This window comes from Chinchilla lanigera, unplaced genomic scaffold (genome assembly GCF_000276665.1).
Source record: "Chinchilla lanigera isolate Chin_1 unplaced genomic scaffold, ChiLan1.0 scaffold00088, whole genome shotgun sequence".
NCBI lineage: Eukaryota > Metazoa > Chordata > Mammalia > Rodentia > Chinchillidae > Chinchilla > Chinchilla lanigera.
Window position 1 is genome coordinate 8,715,285 of NW_004955489.1, and position 21,731 is coordinate 8,737,015.

Genomic DNA, 21,731 nt, shown 5'->3' on the forward strand with positions numbered 1-21,731 from the left:
TAATTTATAAATTAGGTACAGTAAGAAAGTAGCAGCATAACTAGTAAAACAGAAAAATAAGACCATATACTGTAATAAAGTTGTTTAAAGTTTGTAAATAGTTTACTTCTGGGATTTTCCATTTAATATTTTCAAACCGTGGTTGACCAGATGTAACTGAAACTACGCAAAGTGAAGCTCCAGCTAAGGGAGTGAGGAGCTACTATGTAAGGTTGGCAGAATCTGGTGAGGCACAAAATTCCAGCTGATGAGCTTTACTGCTGTAAAGTAAGATGGTTTCTTAAGGTGTGAGCACAAAATTATGCCTTCTGCCAGGTTGCTCTGTCTCCTACCTGCACGTCTTTGCAAATACGAGGAACATAATAACTACACACAATACATATTTCCCAAGGTTCCTTGCAAGTCAACAACCACAATAATAAAGAGGCCCAGAAGTTTTAAAAATTCTAGTTTAAATAAAAACTTTAAATATTTTCCCAATAGTTTTGAGAGTTTTTTACTATGATAATATATATTCCTGAGAATGAGGAAATATAGTTGGCTGTAATTCTCTAACTTCTTTGGTCATAGGAAACTTTAATTGCTGGAACATCTCATGGAAATCCCAGTGGGCTGCACTTTGGAAGAGGGAGGTTATTGAACGAAAAATACAGAGAGGAGAAAAGGAGACCTTAACTCAGTGCACTGCCAGATTGACTCCCTACTTGCCCCATTAGCCCAAAAGGACTGGACAAACTTGAGGCTAAAAGCATGGAATGGAGTTGTAGATTCTCATAAAATTATTCTGCATGCTTGTTCCCCTTAAGATTTCCTAATAGATTCAAAACTAAAATGAACATTAATACTCAGAGGTATATTAACCAGGTCCCACCTTATATTTTTGCCATTTAATCATTTCACTGATGACTTGTTCCTTTTCCCAGAATAGAAGAAGGATATTAAAAAGCGGTGAAGAAACTGTTTAATAACAGGTGAAGAAACTGTTTAAATAACAAAGGATATTAGAGTCCTGAGCTTGGGATCATCCAATTTAATCAGTTGTGGTGGATTTCCTAAAGGGGGATCTGTAGCAAAACCAAGACGAGAACATTGGTCTATTGCCTTGGTCCGCAACTGTTTGCTGTTAGCCTTCATTCCTGTGTGGCTCCATAATATCTTAGCTTGGATCTTTCCAAACATATTGAGATATATGATGCAAGTAGAGTTCTGGGAACTGAAAGTTTACTGTTTGCATTGTGCAGTAATTGCTATGTTCAACTGGACTGTGAATTTTAAAATGTTAATACAAGTGTGAATCTGTACACTGACAAGTACAATGTGTTCATGCAAGGAATGCTGTAAGAGGTATTGTCAGTCCATGTTTGTTACAGACCATAACCAGCTAGATAGAGCTAAGTCAGCTTACTAGTGCTGCTCCCTACGTCCCTGAGGAAGAGAGAGTGAGCTGGGTATTCATTTGGAGGGGTAGTATCTAGCTAATATTTCCAATGGTTCCCTGTCAAGTCATTGTGAGCAGAGGCCTCCTGGCCACTTTTCTCCCCCTTCAAATCTCTGATACATGACATTATTTACCAAGATCTCTTTGGTAGAGATCTAGCTACGCACAGAAAGGTCAAACAAGCAGTGGTTACCTTGCAAAGTATTGCAAATAGCAAAAAGATACAAGAAAAAGATCCTCACAGGTCCCCAGGCAAAAAAGGCAAACCCCCAGGTGAGGCCAAGTAAGAATGTCAGGCTTAGTGTGCCTTTGAGGTCACGTAGGATCATCTTGCGCCGAGTCTTCTGCCTTTGGGACTTCATGGAATTTAGTTGAGCAAGAACAGTGCAGAACATGGAGAGATTCCCAAAAAATATGAGGCAAAAATAAGCCACCACTGAGACGTAAAAGATAGAATCATCCTTAATCCAACAACTGTAAGAAATAAAGAAGGGAAAACTGTTGTGAAGCAAGGAAACAAAACTCCTGTTTTATAGACACTCTGAGAACCAGCTAGTCAGTTTCATTTAATGCAAAGGCACCTAGATCCAGAGAGGTGAACCAGCTTGACAATTCATTCACGCCCACTAGAGGCAGAGCTGGGACTAGAACTCCGGACTACTGAGTTCCATTTCAGGACATTTCAGAGTGCCAAGGTAGAAGTCTTAGAGGGTATTTCTGCCCTACATATGCAGAAACCTCCCAGTGTAATTCCCTAGGAAACGATTCTGTTCTTCAGAAACAGAAAAGCAAATTATGGATTTTCCCCAAAAGTGGCTCTCCATCCCCCACCTTACACCTGAGCTTATATTTACAGACTGAATTCTGCTTTGCATGATAAATATCACAGTACAAGGCGAAAAGCAATGAATGGCTTTTCTGAATGCTACATCAAACAATGATGAGATGATCAGAGTTAATGAAAATGTAACAAAACAGGGGACAGGTCTAGTTGTACTGCTTTAAAATGTGAGGTATTTGGGTTACAAAAGGCAACACTAGCCACCAGACTGATTAATGTCTCTACAATTTCTATTAAAGAAGAAACATACAGGGTTCATATGAGCAGATACTTCACTTAATAACATTTCCAATTACTGAAGGCATTGTTTCTGGTTTCTCAACCTGCGCAAGCAACTAATTCAACTGTGTGTCAACTTAGCTAGAACTTCTCTTCTAAAAGCAGGAAAATACCTTTGGGGCATGTTGTTCTTGTGATGTGGATAATTTCACATCTGTGTGAGTGTGTGTGTGTGGGTGTGTGTGTGTGCAAGAGAGACAGAGACAGAGACAGAGAGGCAGAGAAACATACAGTTGGGAGGTCATGAAAAATGTAGTTTCCTTAGTGGGACTTAATACTTCTGGTTTTCTGAATATCACTTTCAGCCTTCAAGAAAACTGCAGCTTGCTTTCTTCCCTCCCCACTCCCCTGCCCAGCCCTCTTTTTAAATTTTGAGATAGGTTCTTACTAAGTTGCACAGGCTGTGCTGGAATTTGCTATTCTCCTGTCTCAGCCCTTAGAGTATCTGTGTTTACAGGTGTGCACCGCCACACCCAGCTAGAGAACACTTTAAAATGGAGCAGTGAAAAGCTGATCTCATAGAAGCAGAAAGTAAAACAACAGTTATCAGAGCTGGGGGGAGTATGTGGAGGGAGAGATAGGGGAAGCTAGTAAACTGGTACAAAATTAGACAGGAAGAATAAGTTTTCAAGTTCTAATGCACATTGGGGTGAATACAGTCAACAATGTATACTTCAAATTACCCAGAAAAAAAGGATTTTGAATGTTCTTACTATAAAGAAATGATAAATGTTGGAGATGATAAACATGCCAAATGCTCTGATTTGATCATTACATGATATATCCATATATCAAATTATCTCACTGTACCCCATAAATATGTGCCATTATGATATGCAATTAAAATAATTCTAAAACCAACCAGCACATTCGAGATTATCTGTATGAATTTATTGCCAATAAAAGTTCCCTCAAGGAAGAGAAACTAAGTAGTTGGGGTTAGGGTGGGGCTTACTTTCTATTTTGCCCTTTTTCACATTTGCATTTTGTACCACCTGGTAAATTACCTTTCAGAACATGATTATTTAAAAAACAAAACCCTTAGAGCCATCTGTTTCTTACTAACAAATTCATAGGTGAAAAGTGTCTTTAAGGGAGGAGTAGAGTTGATTTTGTGGTTTTGGTAGTTGAAGAATCACCATTAGATGGATCCTGGGGACCTTCTGAGTCACAAAACAGGCAAGGAGGGAGTACAGAGGGGGAGATGAGAAGGAAAGGGAGAGAAACGAGACAAGGAATTTTAATTAGAAAGCGTCTGCTGCCAAGGGCAATATAATTTTGACCCTCTGAAAACTGTCATCTTAATAAGAAAGACAGAGGAAGCTTGGGAGCAGGACCTCCCACATTTGATTCCAGTCTAGGGGGAGAGGAAATCCATAGTGGATGTGATCTTGTGAGGCAACTCCGAAGAGAGAGGATGTGGGTCAAAGAGAGTGAAATTGCCCTGTGCAGCCCAAAGGATCACACTGTAGCTACACATGTGGCTGCAAAAGGAGGTTCTGAAGAAATGGTGTGGCGTGAATGGCTACTAGTGGATGTGGTTGAGAACCAAAGAGATGGGCTTATACCTCAAGTGAAAAGATATGGAGGAAGGAAGGGAAAAAGGGAAGATGGAAGGAAGAGAGAGAAGGAGAAAGGAGGGAGGGAGGAAAGAAGGAAAGAAAGAAAGGAAGGAAGGAAGGAACTGAGCCAGTTTATTAAAGAAAGCTTTGCAGTCTTTTTCAAGGAAGACTTCGGTTGTGAAAAGGTAGAAAATATTTTCCCATTTATCTCAGTATCTCCTTATACAGGCCCAACTCTTCTAATGGTCTTTTTGAGATTTGTGACAATAATGGCTGCCAGGTATAGCACTTGCCATGGACAAGACAACAGACCAAGCCCTTTATTATATACCTGATATCCTTTTAATTTGCTCATGACATCAAGAGCCAAATTATTATTCCTATTTTCCAGAAAGAGAAATAAAAATTAAGAAGATGCATTTCCCAATTTCAGACAGAGCCCAGGCACCTATTCGTTCCCTGAGTGTGGCTGTGACTACTTTTAGGGAGAAAACCTGAGGCTGAGTTCTCCCTGAAGCCAACTTGAGGACCAAACTCCAGGCCTGGAACACCCCACCAAACCCAGCCCCACCAGAGCCCCGCCACCTGAGAAGCAGGAATGCTACTACTTACAACAGGGTTGTTGGGCTCAGAGTCCCATAAAGATCTTTCCTCACACTCAGTATGACTGCCACGGTGATCGCTGGGACTCCTGGAGTGGGAAAGCAAGCCAGAAGATCTCATTACATTGTGGGAGACAGATCTCTATCAATGACTGTGGGCGCTGATACATTAAGATACTGTTTAAATGAGCCACAGATGTGCGGGCATCAAAACACCATTGTTTGCAAAATGTTTGTGCATTCTTCCAAGTTAAACATTTCTAGGAGTTCTCTAATCTGCTAAACTAAACAGCATGCCGATGGCTCCAATACAACACCCACTGGTTATTAAAAATAGCTCAAGTGCCAAAAAATCAACTTGGCAATAGGAGTGTCTAGTTCATCGCAATGCAAGTTTGTATTGAGCATTTCTTCTTAGATGATGGGGCGCCGATATTTTTCTCGTTTTCAATACTGCCCCTTAGTTCCCGCTATCCTTTTGTGTAGGTCACCTTGGAGGAAGGGCACAGGCAATCAGCTGCAGCTTTCCGTGCTTTTTTGACAGGGAAGCTCTTTCCACACTCGTTACTAGTTTGACATTTTGACTAGATCGACCAGTTAACAACCGGTCAATTCAGCCAGACTATAATAAAGCAATCAGTTCAGTCCAAATGGTCAAGCATGATGTGTGTATAGACACAAGGCTTAAAAATCCAATTTCATGTACATTTGCAAAACTTAATGATTTCTTTATTTCTAAAACTGTTTCTCCTAAGCTAAGAGCACACACCCACACATGTTGTAGGGTTTTGTGTGATACTTTCCAAAGCTGTTCCAAACCCCAGCGTGACAAGATCTTGGAAGGTCCTCCACTGTCTTATTCTGTGATAAACATCACAATCCCTGCAATCATATAGCCTACCATAGCACAGTGTCTAGTATGATGTTTCCCAAGGAGACCGCTCGGAGGCTGACAGGAAGGGAGCAAATGAGGTATCATTTAAGATGGAATTTCACGGCAACCATCAAATTTACATGCTCATATTTTTTTTAAATCCCTATTGGTTGCTTGTTATTGTTAAAAATTGTGACAAATCTACCGCCTTGAACAGGGATTTTAAATAAACCTTTATAGCAGGCTGCTTTGGCATTAGGAAGGTAGAGCTTCAAACCTAAACAGATGCTAATATTTATTTTCCTTACAGTTGACTGCATTTGTCTAATGGTTAAATGCTCCAAAACTCCCTGCAGCAGCTCAACAGTGGCTCCCTGGTGGTCTTGTGTGTATCCACATAGGCCACACAGACAAAGGCTTAGATCTCTGCTTATCTGCATTTTGGCAGAGTTCCCTGTGGTCCTGCGAGAAGGGGAGCCAATGGGAGGCCTATGAGGAGGTGTTTCTCGGTGCTATCTCCTACTCCCCTCCCAGTGTCCTCTGGGAGGCTGTCAAGAGACTGTTCTCATCATCTTCTGGAGTTCTGAGGAGGTGTGGGCTTTTCACCCTGCTTCCTCAGAACAGAGCTGCCAGGCAGAAAACCACATCACTTCCCTTTGGAACTGGATCCTCAGCAACAGGGAATCCCATAACTCTTGTCACAGTTGTCTATTCTCTTTTGTTTTGGTGTCATTCTTTTTAGCATGTGGGATAAGAACTTGGGAGCTAGCACTTCTAGCTATTCTTCTTTTATGTGTCTTTTCAAGCAATAAACTGAATCTAAGAGTGGCTCATTGTGTCTTTCTATACTGGTCAAGGCAGTCTTGCCTTGGCTTTGCCTTGGCTGGTGTGTGTACTTGATACTCCTCAAGAATTTCCTTCCTCAATCAGTTTGGAGAGTCCTCAGAAAACTAGGTCTAGAGGTCCCATTCAACCCAGCTATCCACCTGCTGGGTATTTTCCCAGAAGATCTAAAAACATCATATCACAGTGATGTATGTGCACCCATGTTCATAGCAGCACAATTTGTAATTGCTAAAATGTGGAAGCAACCCAAATGTCCATCCACTGAGGATTGGATAAGAAAATTGTGGTACTTTGATATAATGGAATATTACTCAGCTGTAAAGAAAGATAAACTCGAGGCTTTTATAGGCAAATGGTCACAACTAGAGACCATACTCATAAGCGAAATAAATCAAACATACATGTGCAAGCACCGCATTGTTTCTCTAGTGTAAAGCCTGAAAGAGTTAATTTAAACTAGGAGATATGACAGACATTGGGAATTGATAGGAAAGCACTCATAGGTAAAGGATAACTGGAATATGGGAAAAGAGAAGGAAAAGAAGGAGAAAGTTTGTATATATGTATATGCAGGATAGTTAACACAGGTGTTCTACTGTCCTGTATTTCCTTGCTGAAAGAAATTGTCAGTGAGGCATTGGTTGATTAGCTTTGTATGTCTATATGTGTTTTCATGAGAAACTACATTGAAGATATCAATATGTAATACAATAAGCATTGTTAATTCCCTACCACTCTGTTTGTAACTCTGTAATGTCTGTACTGATCCTTTGCTGTTTTGTAAAATGTTGTCGATCTGTTAGTATTTTCCTCCTTTTATTTCTAAAATAAAAAAAATAAAAGAAAAGAAAAAGAAAAAGAATTTCCTTCCTCCAAGTACCAAGCATTAGCCTTCTCTTCCTATCCCTGTACCCCAGTACTGTGTGGGAATGAGACAATCAGAGAGACAAGAAGCAAGACTGGGGAACATCAACGTGTGAGGAGAAAATGCAGGAGGAAAAGCCTGTGAAAGAGCAGAGAATGCATGGTGAAGAGGAAGGAGGAAATCTGGATGGAATGACAGTTACAACCTTTGCACTATTAGGCATATGTGGGTTATCTGAAATCTCCTCCTCAATATCTTTCAGTTCTCTGGTTGAATCAAGATGAGGGATGCAGGCACAAAGGGGAGTGTATTGACTGCTTTGTGACTGTTTCTGATGATTCTAAATTGTACTGAAACAAATTTTTAGATTATTCTCTGTTTAATATTGCTTTCTCTGCTCCTCACATTAGCATATATAATAACAGTGACTGTGTATCCAATGAAAGCATGTATTATGTTAATGAACTCATTAAAAGGATGAGTAATAATTAGGAAGCTATTGTCTTCACAAAGGCAGTGAAATATAAATTCTCTCTTCCTATGTATCCTATCCGTATACATCCCCTATGCATCCAACATACTTGTTAAACCCCAAATTTGTTTTTTAATTTTTATTTTTATTAGTATATATTTGCAGCACATAATTTTATTCATTGTGAGGAGTTGGTACACGTACATGACACATTTCATTCCTTTAGATAAAGGAGGGAGGGAAAGGAGTTGAGCTAGCCATGATAGTTTTAAATGCTGGAAAGCAAAACAATAAAGTGGCATTTATATTATGAAATATTTCTGGCTTCTTCCAGCACCAAACAGTTCTGATATTTGGTAAGAGTTAGATCATGGCTGATCAGACACCCTGTTGTTGCTTGTATCTAGATATCCCCCCAAAGCCTCATGCACTCTTAGGTGGTGCTTTGTGTAGCTGGCTGGCTCATAGGGTATATGATCCTGGGATTAAGGGTGTGTGGCACTAAAAATTAGTTCATTGATTTGAATTAGCATAGTTCTAGGTGTGGCTGAATGGATTTAGTGGAGACAGAAGCTCCACCCTGGCTACGGGAGGCACCATGCAAAAGGCCTTTAGCCTGGATGGAATAAAAGGAAAGGTAGGTTCACTGCTGCTGCTTGCTGCCTCCTATCTTCCCTGCCACGAACTGTTTCTCCTCTGCAATGCCCCTTTGCCGTGCCACCCTGCCCTACAGCCAGCTGACTATGGACTGAAACTTCTACAAACTGTGAGTTAAATAAACCTTTCCTGATTAACTTCTGGGTGTTAGGTATTTTGTGTCTCAGTAACGAGAAAAGTACCTAAGTCATACCATTTCACTCATTTCGAGTTCCTTCCCTGTTCCTTAAGCAATATGCAAGATCATAGAGGAAAAAAGTGCCAACTATGGAGACAGATACTCTGGTTCAAGGCTCAGTTCTTAGTAGCAGTGTAAGTTTTGGCAAATTACCTTCTGTCTGTTCCTCACTGTCCTCTTCTATTAATTGGGAATATCTCCCATAGAGATACTGAAAGGACTAAATGAGTATATTAAACACATAGAATAGCATCTGGCACATGTAAGAGCTACCTAAGAGTTAGTTGTTATGTCAGTAAGTACGTGTTATAACTGTAACTTCTGTAAAAGAAGAGCTAAAAATGTGATAGGTTCACTGCTACAGATCTAGAATTTCACACAGCACACAATGAAGTGTTCAATACATATTTGTGTTCCAACTCCTTATCACAAAAATGAAAAGTTAAATTTATAGAGCAACATATAAAGAAAAGATGCATACCTGAACACTAGAAAAGCAATGAATTCTTTACATATGATATTAACAGATTTTGGTCCCAAATAATTTGTCTAATGGAGCTTTCCATAGAGTAAATGCATTCCCCAATGTCTTAGCTACTTTCTCATCACTGAGACACAATGCCAGATACCCGCAACCCTAAGGAGGAAAGGTTTATTGTAGCTCACAGTTTATACAGGTTTCAGTCCATAATCAGCTGGATCCAAGGCAGGGTAGCATGGCAGAGGAACATCACAGAGGAGAAAGAGCTCGTAGAATGGCAGTCACGAAGCAGAGAACAATCAAAGGAGGAGGGAGGCAGATAGACCTTCACAGGCCACACCACCACTCCCACCTCTCCAACTAGACTTCACCTCCCAACATCACATTTAATTATTAACTCATCAGTGGGTTAACCCACTGATGAGTATCAGCCCCTATGATCAAATCACCTTCCAAAAGCCCCACCTACAAGTGCGTGAGGGGGGACATCTGGATAGATATAAGACAGTACACCCAAAGTCCATGTGGGGAAATTTAATTTTCAGTGCAACAGTGTTGATAGGTACACTCTTTAAGAGTTGATAAGGTAACAAAGGCTCTGCCCTCATGAATATGTTAATACAGTAATACCCCAGTTCACAAATGCTTCTGTTTGCAAACAATTTGGTTCACAAAGAAGAGTGTTGGGCAAAACTTTGCTTCTGTTCACAAACCCCACATTGGGTGCCAAACATGACCGTGGTCATCTTTCCCACAGAAGCACAAGCAAAACCCTCTTTCCCAAAATCATAAGACAAATTAAGTTTGTAAATCAAGGGACCCACTGTACAGTTATTTTAGGAGTGGTTTCTTTTTGCAGAAGTGGATTCCTTATAAAAAGATAAGTTCTGTCCCCTCCCTCTTCCCATGTGATGCCTTCCACCACATTATAACAGTGCAAGAAGGCCAACAGCAGATGCACGTCTTTGATCTTCACCTTCCAGCTTCCAGAATTTAAGAGATGAATCTCTCTTTATAAATTACCCAGTCTCCAATATTTTGTTATAGCAGCACAAAACAGACTAGCATAGAGCTAAAATGAGAAAGACTGACAGGCTTAAAACAGAGACATGAAGGACAACAACAGATATACTCACCCCAACCGACTAGGCAAAATTTAAGGATATAATTTGGAATGTATATGTTGAAGACTTTGACTAGAGCAAAATACATGTGAACTGCCTCCAGGCCCATCCAAGTTAAGGAAACAAGCAGGAAGTAATGAAGTGCCACTGCAGCTGCGATACAGAGGCCCGCATTCTGAACTGATGACAGCCATGAGTTGATCAGAAACGCTAGGTTCAGCATCAGTAGTGCTGTGCACAGGTTGATCAGGATTTTGGAAGGATAATCTTTTCTAAGCTTGCTGGAAGAAACAGCACAATGTTAAGTTAGGTTGGGTCCCCTTTTAACTTAAACATTGTCACATCTTATCTGTGTAATACAGGAAAAAAGAACTATCTATTAGGATTACTCATCAAACTTACATATACTCATATTTAGAGTCCCTCCACCAGCTTTCCAACTAGCGTCAAAGTATTCCAAGCACAGTGACCTTCACTAACAATATGAATACTGTAGCAGCCTTTGTCAACTGGCCTTTTTTTCTTTTTTCTCTTTACAATTCCGTCATCAGCAGTTTAACATGCTGGATCAGCATATTACTAAACAGCAGGGTGACTATGGAAACCACTTCAACTAGAGGGACATGAATATTTCCAAAGATGCCAATGTTCAGCATTGTGAAATTACGGCCTAAAGTTTCACTAAGTGACCACAATCTTACCTTGTGAAAACTGACCTAGCATTTTCCAAATTTAAAGACATATATTTTCCTCTTTAATTATTTTACACTCTTGATTCAAAATTTATTGATTTAAATTTTGCAATGTTTATGCTCTAAAAATGTGGGTTTTAAAAGTGAAGTAAATTGTAAAGTGCACAGATCTTAAGAAGGTACTCAGGGAATGTGTACATGTATATACACACCTGTGGAACTTCACACAGATCGACATGTTTAGCATCTCGGAAGGTTTCTTATGCTTCTCCTTCAACAATCCCCACCAGACTCATATTCTAACTTCTACCCCTGCAATCTCCATTTTACCTATATTTGGAACTCGTACAAACAGAACCATATAACATGATCTCCTCCTTTTCTCCCCTCCTCCCTATCCATCCTCTCCTCCTCCTCTTCACTCTCTCCTCCTTCTTCCCTTCTTCTCCTTTTTCTTCTTCTTGTATGTGATCCGGAGATCAAACCCAGGGCCTTGACATTCAGCTACATTTCCTGTGCTTTTTATTTTTTATTTTGAGACAGGGTCTCGCTAAGTTACTAAATTGCCCAGATTGGACTTGAAGTTGAGATCCTCCTGCCTAAGCCTCCTAGAATGCTGGAATTACAGGTCTGCACCTGGCTATGATACCTCTTTTTTATGGCTTCTTCTGCTCCTTTCTATCTATAGGGTTCAGGTATTATATTGCGTTGTAGAAAAGTAGTTCTGTCTTGTAATATAACAACAACTGTTAATTCCTATGATTTTGTTTTGAAACCCTGTATCACTTTTAATTGTTCTTACTTTGTTTTGTTTATGTCTGTATGTTGCTATTTTTTTTACTACTCTCTTTAAAACAAAAGAAGTAGTTCAGTCTTTTTCACTGCTATATGCACTCCATTTGACAAATATACTGCAATTCATTCATTTAATCAACTGGTAATGTAATTGGGGTTGTTTCTATCACTGAAGCTGCTATGAATATTCTTGTGGATATCTTTTGCTGGACACATGCACACACTTCTGTTGAGTATACTCCTAAGAGTGAAATTTCTGAGTCAATGGCTAAATGTATATTTGTCTTTGGTAGGTATTGCCTAGACATATATTTGTCTTTGTTAGGTATTGCCAAATAATTTTCCAAAGTACCTGTGTCATTTTGCATTTTCATCAGCAATATGTAAGAGTTCCAGTTGTTTCATTTCCTTGTGAACACTATTAACAGTATTTTTAATTTTAGCCATGAGGATACACGACTGTAGTTTTCACTAGTGTTTCTCTGGAGAGTAGTGATATTGAGAACCTTATCATATGTTTATTGGCCATTTGGGTAAAAGTTAGGTTCAGGTATGGATAACCTCTTTTATAAGGGGCCTGTTCAACTCCTTTGTCCATTTTTCAATTACATTTTCTGTCTTCCTTGGTTTGAGGGAGTTCTCTACATATTTGTAAAAGTCCTTTTTCAGATATTACATTACAAATATCTTCTTCCAATGTGTGGTTTGTCTTTTCATTATCTCAATTGTGTGATTTGAAAAAAAAGTTATTATTAATGAGGTTCAAATTACCAATTTTTTATGCTTAGTATTCCTATATCTTGGTAGAAAAAATCTTTTCCTATTGCAACCCCTTGTTTTTAAAAATCCAGTTAAAATCTTTTATTAGAGGTGACAGTTATTTTGTTTTGTTTCAACCTGACCACCTCATAATCTAATGGATCTAACATCTTCCTATTTTGTGATTTGTTCATGAAATTGACAAGATTACAAGGACAATAACATCAATCAAATGAAATTAAACTTACTCAGAACAAAGCTGTATCAACTTACTAGAAAGCTATGTATGTCACCATTGCAATTCCCAGGAAAATGGAGGAGATGCCACATCCAGTGTATGTTATAATCACTAATATCCGTTCATTCACTGGATCCACTGTTGACCTGGATAAATCCTAGAGAATATAATGAAATATGTTGTATTTTACTATTCACCAGCACAATTTAATGGGAAAATAGTTCTGGTGCTAATGGTTGATTCCCAGGATATACAATATCTTCGCTTTAGTTCTTACACAGCCAGATTATGTGGATGGATATATGATAAAACTATATTTTTTGTTGACTATGCCTAGTACAACTTCCTGTGTACAGGACATGGAAAACAATCAACAGTATTGGGAGAACATTTAGTCCTTGGTTTCATTGTCACTAACGTGTTCCACACTTAAAATATAACCAAGCTAATAGATCTGAATTTGGGATGCAAAATGAATCATTATCCGAACTGAGCATCCCAAAATGTCACACAGAACATCCAAAAATAGCCCTTCTTCTTAGACCTTAAATAACTTTCACAAAATTAAGTGGACCTTAAAGATTATATAGCCTACACATTTCTTAACTTGAGAACCAAAAAGTCCTGAAATGTCATGCAAAATTATTTCAATGTATAAGTGTGCTGGTTCTGTAAGAAGGCCCATAACTTTCATCAGATGGTCATGGACATTTATGACTTCTAAAAAGTTAGGAAGTATGGGTTTACTTTGGTAGTTCTCAACTGGAATAATTTGCACTTCCTTCTGGGACATTTGGCAGTGTCCAGAGACATGTTTGGTTGTCACGACTAGGCCAGGTGCTATCAGAGTGTATTGGGATGTTGATGAACATCTTATAATGCACAGGACAGTCTCCCAAAGCAAAGAATTATGTGACCACAGGATCAATAGTGCCAAGATTGAGCAACTATGGTCTCCTTCAATCATTCACACTTCAGAAGAAAAACCCATGTTCCAGAAAAGTAAAACAATGCAAACAAGACCACAAAATTAGTGGAATATGAGCTGGAATATGAACTCTGGCCTTCTGGCTCCTGTGTAATGTTCTAACCAATTTGGAGGGAGGTAAACAAAATTCTCACAATGTGACAAGTATCAATTGAGTGCTTTTTATTTGCTGAATTAGTATTTTTAAAGAAACAAATAAACAGACTCTCAACCCTCAAAAAGCTTACCATTAGTTGAAGAAACAATTCACACATGACATATTCAGACCACAGTATATAATGAAGTAATTTAAGAGAACTACAAAAGTCTTCATATGTGGGTAGAGAAGCCATTTGGTTGAGACCCATTTGAAAGGAAATTCAGCAAGTCTTGGGGCTGAGGAGGATCACAGGGAGTGCAGGAACTAGGAGAAGTTAACTATGATGCTGAGGATTTAAGTCTGACCATGTAAATTGATCTGCTAAGACTAGAAGAATTTCTTTCTATTTAGCAATCCCTTTATTTTACTTTTCTTTTTGAAAGGTAGTTTTGCTACATACAAATTTCTTACTTGGCAATTTTTTCCCCCTAGCACTTTGAATGGCATCACATTGCCTTCTAAACTTCACAGTTTTGTTGGTAGGTACAGGGGATCAAACCCCAGGCCTTGCACATGCCAGGAAAGTCCTCGTCCACTGAGCTATAAATCAGCTCTATAGTTTTTGATGCTAAGTGAGGAGATAATTTTATTGAGATTTACTTTTACATTCTGGGATATTTTTCTCTTACTTTTTATTTTAAACAGAAGAAAAATAATCAAAAATAATGGTATAAAATTTCAAAACAAGATTACAAGAGAGTAACAATGTTCAGTACATTGTGCATTGTTATCTTCAAAGTAGTTGCTCATAATACAAGATATAGGCATGAAAAACTGATCAAGCAATATAGGCATATACCTATCCTTTCAATGAGCTAATAGCAATTAGTAGTATATCTATCTTAATTATCTTGTATGTGTGTATATATATATTTTTCCCCTTACCCCTTCCTTCTTTTCTCCTTTCCCCCATTCATGTTTGCCTTTCTTTTTGAGCATTTTCTTCCCATTTCACAATATGTGTTGTACATTTTGGGTCTTATTTACTGTTTCAGTTTCTTACACTAGGGAGACAATATAATGTTTACACATGTGAGACTGACTCATTTCACTCATAAGTATGGACTTAAATTGCATCCATTTCCCTGTAAATGTCACAAGTTTATCCTTCTTTATAGCTAAGTAGTACTCCATTGTATAAAAATACTGTATCTTTTTTATCCATTCCTCAGTTGATGGGCATTTGAGTTGTTTCCAAGATTTTGCTATTACAAATCATGCTGCTATAAACATGGGTGCACACATATCCCTGTTGTATGATGTTTTAATTCTTCTGGGAAAATACCCAGAAGGAGAATAGCTGGGTTAAATGAGACCTCTAATCCTAGTTTTTTGAGGAATCTCCAGACTGCTTTCCGAAGTGGTTGCACCAGTCTACATTGCCACCAGCAATGGAAAAGGGTTCCTTTTTGTCCACAGCCACTCCAGCATTTGTTATTGGTTGACTTTTTGATGATAGCCATTCCTACTGGGTTGAGATGAAATCTCAGTGTTTTTTTGATTTGCACCTCTTGAATGACCAATGATGTTGAACATTTTTTCATGTTTATTTACTGTATGTATTTCTTTGTCTGAGAAGTTCATATTCATCTCAGATGCCCATTTTTGCATTGGGTCTTTGAATTTGGGAGGTCTGATTTTTTTTCAGTTCTTTATATGTTCCAGATATAAGTCGTTTGTCTGAAGGACAGTTAGCTAAAATGTTTGCTCACACTGTGGGTTGTCTTTTCACTCTATTGGTGATTTGTTTTGAGGCACAAAAGCTTTTTAATAGGATAAGATCCCAGTTGTTGAGTATTTGAAGTGTGTCTTGTGCAGTTTGGGTTTTGTTCATGAAGTCTTTGCCTACTCCTATGTCTTCAAGGTTTTGACCTACTTTCTCTTCCAGTAAATTTAGTGTTTCTGGGGGCTGGGGATTTAGCTCAGTGGCAGAGCACTTGCCTGGCAAGCGTGAGGTGGTGAGTTTGATTCCCGGTACCGGAAAAAAAAAAAAAAAAACAGAAAAAAAATTTAGTGTTTCTGTTTTAATATTTAGATCTTTGATCCATTCTGACTTTAGTGCAAGATGATAGACATAGGTCTTGTCTTAGTCTTTGGCATGCAGAGAGTTTTTCCAGCCCCATTTATTAAAGAGGCTATCTTTCTTCCAGTGAACATGTTTGGCCCCTTTGTCAAAGATAAAGTGGCTGAGTATGTTTGTAGTTGTGTCTACATCTTCTAATCTGTTCCACTGGTCCTCAGGTCTATTTTTTTTTGCCAGTACCATGCTGATTTTATTCCACTAGCTTTGTAGTATAATTTCAAATCAGGGATTAGGATGCTTCCTGACTTGCCTTTGTTGCCCAGGATTACCATGCTATTCTAGGTCTCTTCTGATTCCAGATGAATTTTAAGAATGTTTTCTCTAGTTCTGTGAGATATGCTAATGGTATTTTGATAGGGACTGCATTAAATCTGTATAACAGTTTTGAGAGTATGACCATTTTCACTATGTTGGTTCTTCCTATCCATGAGCAAAGGATATCTTTCCATCTTCTGATATCCTCTTCAATCTCCTTTATCAGAGTACTGTAATTTTCAACATATAAATCTTTTACTGCCTTTGTTAGATTAATTCCTAAGTATTTCATTTTTTGGATGCTATTGTGAGGGAACACTACAAGAACTTAAACAACATATCCTTTCATATGCTGCAATTTCACAATACCTATTAACATTTAAAAATTTTTATAATCATACCCTTTATTCCATCAATTCTGCTTCTGTCAATTAATTGTACAAGAATAGTCACGAGGGCTGGGGATATAGCTCAGTGGCATAAGTGCCTGCCTGGCAAGCGCAAGGTCCTGAGTTCGATCCCCAGTACCGCAGGGGAAAAAAAAAAGAATAGTCACAATGGAAGTAAGCAGCTAAAATGTCTACCTGTCAGGAGGGGTTGGTTAAATTCATTGCGTTACATCCACATAATGATATACCACAGAGTTATTTTTAGAATTGAAGTAGATGGACACATATTTATCAGAAAGTTGTACAATACATATTCTTAGGTGAAAAGCATAAATATTTAATCTCATTTTATAAAACAAAAATTTACATTAACATACACATAAGAAAATATTCTAAATGAATATATATATATATATATATATATATATATATATATATATATATATCAGACTGTTAAAGGTAGTGGTCTCTCAGAAGAAGAATTAAAGGGACTTTTTCAGTATTGCTTGAGATTTTAAAAGTAAACATTAGTTTTATAACAAGAAAAATCAACATTTGTTTCAATGTGCTCTGCTTTGGATGAAGAAGATGAGAGAAGGAAATTTTTTCCACTTCATACCAGTTTTCCATGTTCACATATATATTACTGTTCTGAGTCACACAAAAGTTGTCAAAATTCTTTGAGGAGTGCGGAAGACACAACTTACCATTAAAACTCCAAAGTGGGTGAGATGGTCACACTGACAGATTGTATAATTTACGTTTGTTTCTTTTACTTTGCAGCCTGATGAATTCCATCCACCTAGCCCATCTGCAAGAAGCAGAAGGGAGTTTCAAAATAATTTTGCATTTCTCAGAAATATTTAAGTTTCCATCATACGCACCATCCAAACGTTTATCATAATTATCATTGTTTGTTAAGACAACAAGGTAGAAGTACAAGGCAACACGAGAATTAAATTAAGTCTAGCACGCCAAGCTGACTTTGAGGGCACTTCATAAATGGCCTAACTTCTTTGATACTCCCTTTTCCTGTTTTTGTAACATATCTCTACGGATGGTAACATATTCTAATCATGATCAATAGACCTGCCACCATGCTGGAGTGACAGCTTTTTTTTTCAAAGTAGTCAACAGACAGAGCAGATAGATCTAGATTACTTGAAGGATACAAACTTGAGGAATATACACTGATTTTTGAGCCTCCTTGGTGGGACTAAAATAGATATCTGAAATAATCAGTTCAACTCAGTATTTAAATGGTCTCAAACATTTTGTGTCCAAGCCAGATCATGGAGTGGAGCTCCTTGGGGGCAAATGAGAGCATCTGGACTATCTGACACATACTCAGTTTCTCCTGAGCATGATTAAGTTTCTGGAACCAATTCTCACTGACCATAACCTGTAGATCTTGAGCCTTACAGCAGATTCCAAATTAACATTAGACCAGAAGGGTTATCCAAAGGCAGATAGCGAAGTGTAGTGTGTCCATCTGTGACAACTCTCATAGATTCTAGCAGTTCTAGACCCATGAGGCCCAGAGGCAGGAGCAAAGGGTGATGGGGGTATTTTGGGGGTATCCCAGGAATTGGCATTAATGACCACACAGAGATCAACTGATCGAAGCTGTGGAGAACAAAACTCATAGCATTATAGGATTCCTTTCCTGAGAAACTTGGAGGGGACCAGGAAAGGACAGTGTTACTTCTGTTTGTCACAAAGGTAAAGTCTTCATTCTTGTATCTCAGGGAGCCCTATGGGAAGAGAATTTTCCTTTCTTCCTGGAATCCTAAAGATACTGGAAAAGGGGAAGCTCCAAGGCAGAGCTTCCACAAGCAGAAAGACTCTGCTTACAGCCAGCTATGGCATTTCAGGGGAAATTGATTCCATGTGGGAATTCTCTGAGATTTGATGTTACCTCTAGAAATTCCAGTAGATTTGGCAAGTCTAAGAGAAACCCGGTCAGCAATAATCATCCACAGTGTCTTCTCTTACTATCATTAAAGACTTAGGCTTATGCAAGGAGGAAGGGCCCATAGGTATCAACCAAGTAGCCTCATTTCTTCAATGAAAAGATAAAAAGATTGAGAGGGTAAATGGCCTACCCAGGTGGGGAGAAAAAAGAAGAAACAGTTGTCATTGCAAATCCCCATGGGAATGTTCAGATAAAGAGCCAGGTGATCATTCCTCCACTTTCTTCAATCAGCTGAAACCTAATCTGCACCTGGCCACGCACATTTCTTTCTTCCAACTTCACTTACCTCTGGCTTGTATGGTTTTTCTGATTTTCCCAATACGTCTTACAAAGAAGGACATTTTTTCTTTATTTCCATGCCCTAAGCTGACATGAAAATCATATTCTGTATCTTGGTCATTCGGAGTGTCCTATAGGATCTGCTAAGGCTGCAGGTTCAGAACAATTCCTCATTTCAAATGGCAAACAGGAAAATGACGGGGGCGATTGAAAAATACTTACTGTTAGTCTCAAAATCCCAAAAGGCACAGTGAACCTGATCATAGTTCTAGAAAGGAGAAACCAGAGAGAAAATATGTTTTCTTTGCAGCGGTTACCACACAGTAACAATTACACACAAGTTTTTTTTCAATATATTTTCAGACAGTAGATATATACACATGTGTACATGCACACACACACACACACACACACACACACACACACACACACGGGCCATAGTAAAATGGTTGTAAGACTAACTCCATTTCACTCAAGTGAAAAAAAACAGAATATTGCTGCATGATAATCTGGTAATATTCTTTTCAAATATTTAGCAGCATGTGATTTGGCCATGGTTTCCTGGTGCAAGGTGCAGGAGGAGGAGTGCAGGACTGATGTATACTAGGTGTTCTTTGTAGAGCTTAGAATGGAAGGCTTATAGCTAAGAGCATGCCGTATGAATACAAGACTGGGTTGCTTCCCCATTAGTCCTCAGTAGAGCATTCTTAAAACCTCATCAGCTCCTAAAATGTTTGGGACACTAGCTCAAACACCTCAATTCACCTGTCAAGACAAGAAAAAAACTGATTGCCGGGAATGGTTTGAGAGCTGTAGCTGTAGCCTCAGTCCAAATGGAGAGATCTTAGCCATTTAATGATGTTTCATTTGGTATCCGATTTTTTTTTAAATTCCCTCTCCCCATCTTCATTTCCTTCTTCTCTTCTATAATCAAGACTAGGGAAAAATATGTTGTACCATATGGTCTTTAAATTAGGAATGAAGGAAGCTATTAAGACTTCACACTGGACACACATTAACATCAAAGAATGAAATAGTAATTCATTCTTATACTAAGGCTAAATTTGATCATTTAGTAATGTATGCCTTATGCTATGCCATATGATTATGGTTTTTGGTCCTTTGGTGATAATTAATACACATTTTAATGCTCTTCATAGAAATTCAAAGAATACAAATGTTCAGTTATTTTGAATGAAGTTGTTTGCCTCACTCAAAAAGGAATGGAATTGAATGTCATTTAGTGTGCTGGGACAACCAACAGATCCACCTATCTTCAGTTACTACCTTGCCAATCTGTCAGAGCACTGGAATGCTCACCTTTCACTATATTTTTAGGACATGGAATTACTTCAAGAAGTCCCCAGTTACAATACACCTCTGCTACCCAGACAATCTTCATTAAGTCATTGACTCACATCTGTTAATTAGCCAATTATTTTGAATAGGAGAATCAGAGAGGGATTCTGAGGCCACTAGACTCTGAGATAAAAATGGATATGTTACCCGATTTCCTCCAATATGCTGCAGAGTGATAACCACTGGATCCACCAAGTTTTGAATGGACGTGTCTGAAATGCTAGCACTCACAACATATGAGGTCAATGCTTTAGTTACATTTTTGGTCTGTAGATAAAACATAAAAGAGTTCAGAATCTAAATTTCTAGTTTCTTCTATGCTCATTTTCCATCTAGAATCTTTGAAATGTTACACACGGTATTAGGTAATGAAATGTAGAGAAAATCACGAGCTAAGAATGAATTTTCAGATATCATTCAGCTCATTTCCTGTCTTTACATAATGTCTCAGTGACACCAAGCTAGAACAGTTCATTAACCCATCCACACATCCAGATATCTGTCCAACCAGCAATGTTTTTGCGCCTGTTACTCAGCACTACACTAGAAACAAAATAAAAATAATTCTGTACCTTGATAACTCTTCAGATGCTGATATTGCAGGGATAAAGGAAACCCTCCTGATAAGAATCCAAATCTATGGTGGGTCAGTTATAAACCACTTTCTCTTCTAGCCTCACTGGAGATGAAAACATTGCTCAACAGCCAGCTTGCAAGAAGTCTGTAAGGATAGTCCTGTCCTTTCTAGAAGAACATGAACTCTGAGGCTATAACCCCTGCCTGTGTGTCCTGGTGTTCCCTGCACACACTAGCACACAGTAGGTATTTTATCTTGTGCTCACTGTAAGGCAGTACTTTGCTAAATACTTTCAATGCAGATACTAACTTTGGTCCTCACTGACATCACATAGACATTTTTCAGATAAACTTAAGAGTTGAATAAGCTCAGTGCCTATATACACGAAGATCACACAGCTGCGGGGTGACAGGGAAGGGATATTTAATGAATGTTGGTTTAAAGGCAACAACAAGAATACACCTGTCAAGACATGAAACTTTTTAATTGAAACACCAAAGACCAAGCCTCTAGAAGGTAAGCTAGCTGAGAGCCTACCTCTTCTGGGACACACATAAGGAGCCCAGAGATGGAGTGGCATAAGACAGGAGGGAGAGGAGCCTAATCTTCTAAAAGTGGCCAGCAGATTCTTTAAGATGCCATGCCTTCATATTCCTAAAGCAGCAATGTGTAGCCTTCACTCCCTACCCCACTTGAGCCCTGCAGTCTCTGACCCCAGGGAATTGTGAATGCAGCCTGCAGACTACTAGGAAGCTACTCAGCTCCTGTTCTGGACTCACTGTGTTCATCTGAAACCAGCCTGACGACTCAGAGCTCCCTTCCCAGCGGCGTTACCTGGGACAGCAGGATGTAAAGTGACATCAGCAGATGGAAAGGGCCCTGGCTAATGCTCGAAAGACTAAGTGCTAGACAGAGTCCTCTTGTTTCTCCAAAGGCCTTCTCCATCTTGCTCATTGAAGACGTGAGGAAAGAGAGTGGATTAGA

The 21,731-nt window shown here is 38.7% G+C and overlaps 1 protein-coding gene across 1 annotated transcript in view; it reads right to left on the reverse strand.

Moving 5' to 3' along the window:
- The window catches only part of Adgrg4 (adhesion G protein-coupled receptor G4), a 111,091-nt gene that overhangs the window by 25,017 nt on the left and 64,343 nt on the right, over positions 1 to 21,731 (reverse strand). Inside the window, exons 14-20 of the mRNA XM_005404615.1 lie at positions 20,318 to 20,437; positions 19,034 to 19,079; positions 17,265 to 17,368; positions 12,739 to 12,860; positions 10,232 to 10,500; positions 4,733 to 4,811; positions 1,632 to 1,912 (exon numbers count right to left, since the gene is read on the reverse strand). Coding sequence (XP_005404672.1) covers positions 1,632 to 1,912; positions 4,733 to 4,811; positions 10,232 to 10,500; positions 12,739 to 12,860; positions 17,265 to 17,368; positions 19,034 to 19,079; positions 20,318 to 20,437 — 1,021 coding nt within the window. The remainder of the gene's footprint in view (positions 1 to 1,631; positions 1,913 to 4,732; positions 4,812 to 10,231; positions 10,501 to 12,738; positions 12,861 to 17,264; positions 17,369 to 19,033; positions 19,080 to 20,317; positions 20,438 to 21,731) is intronic.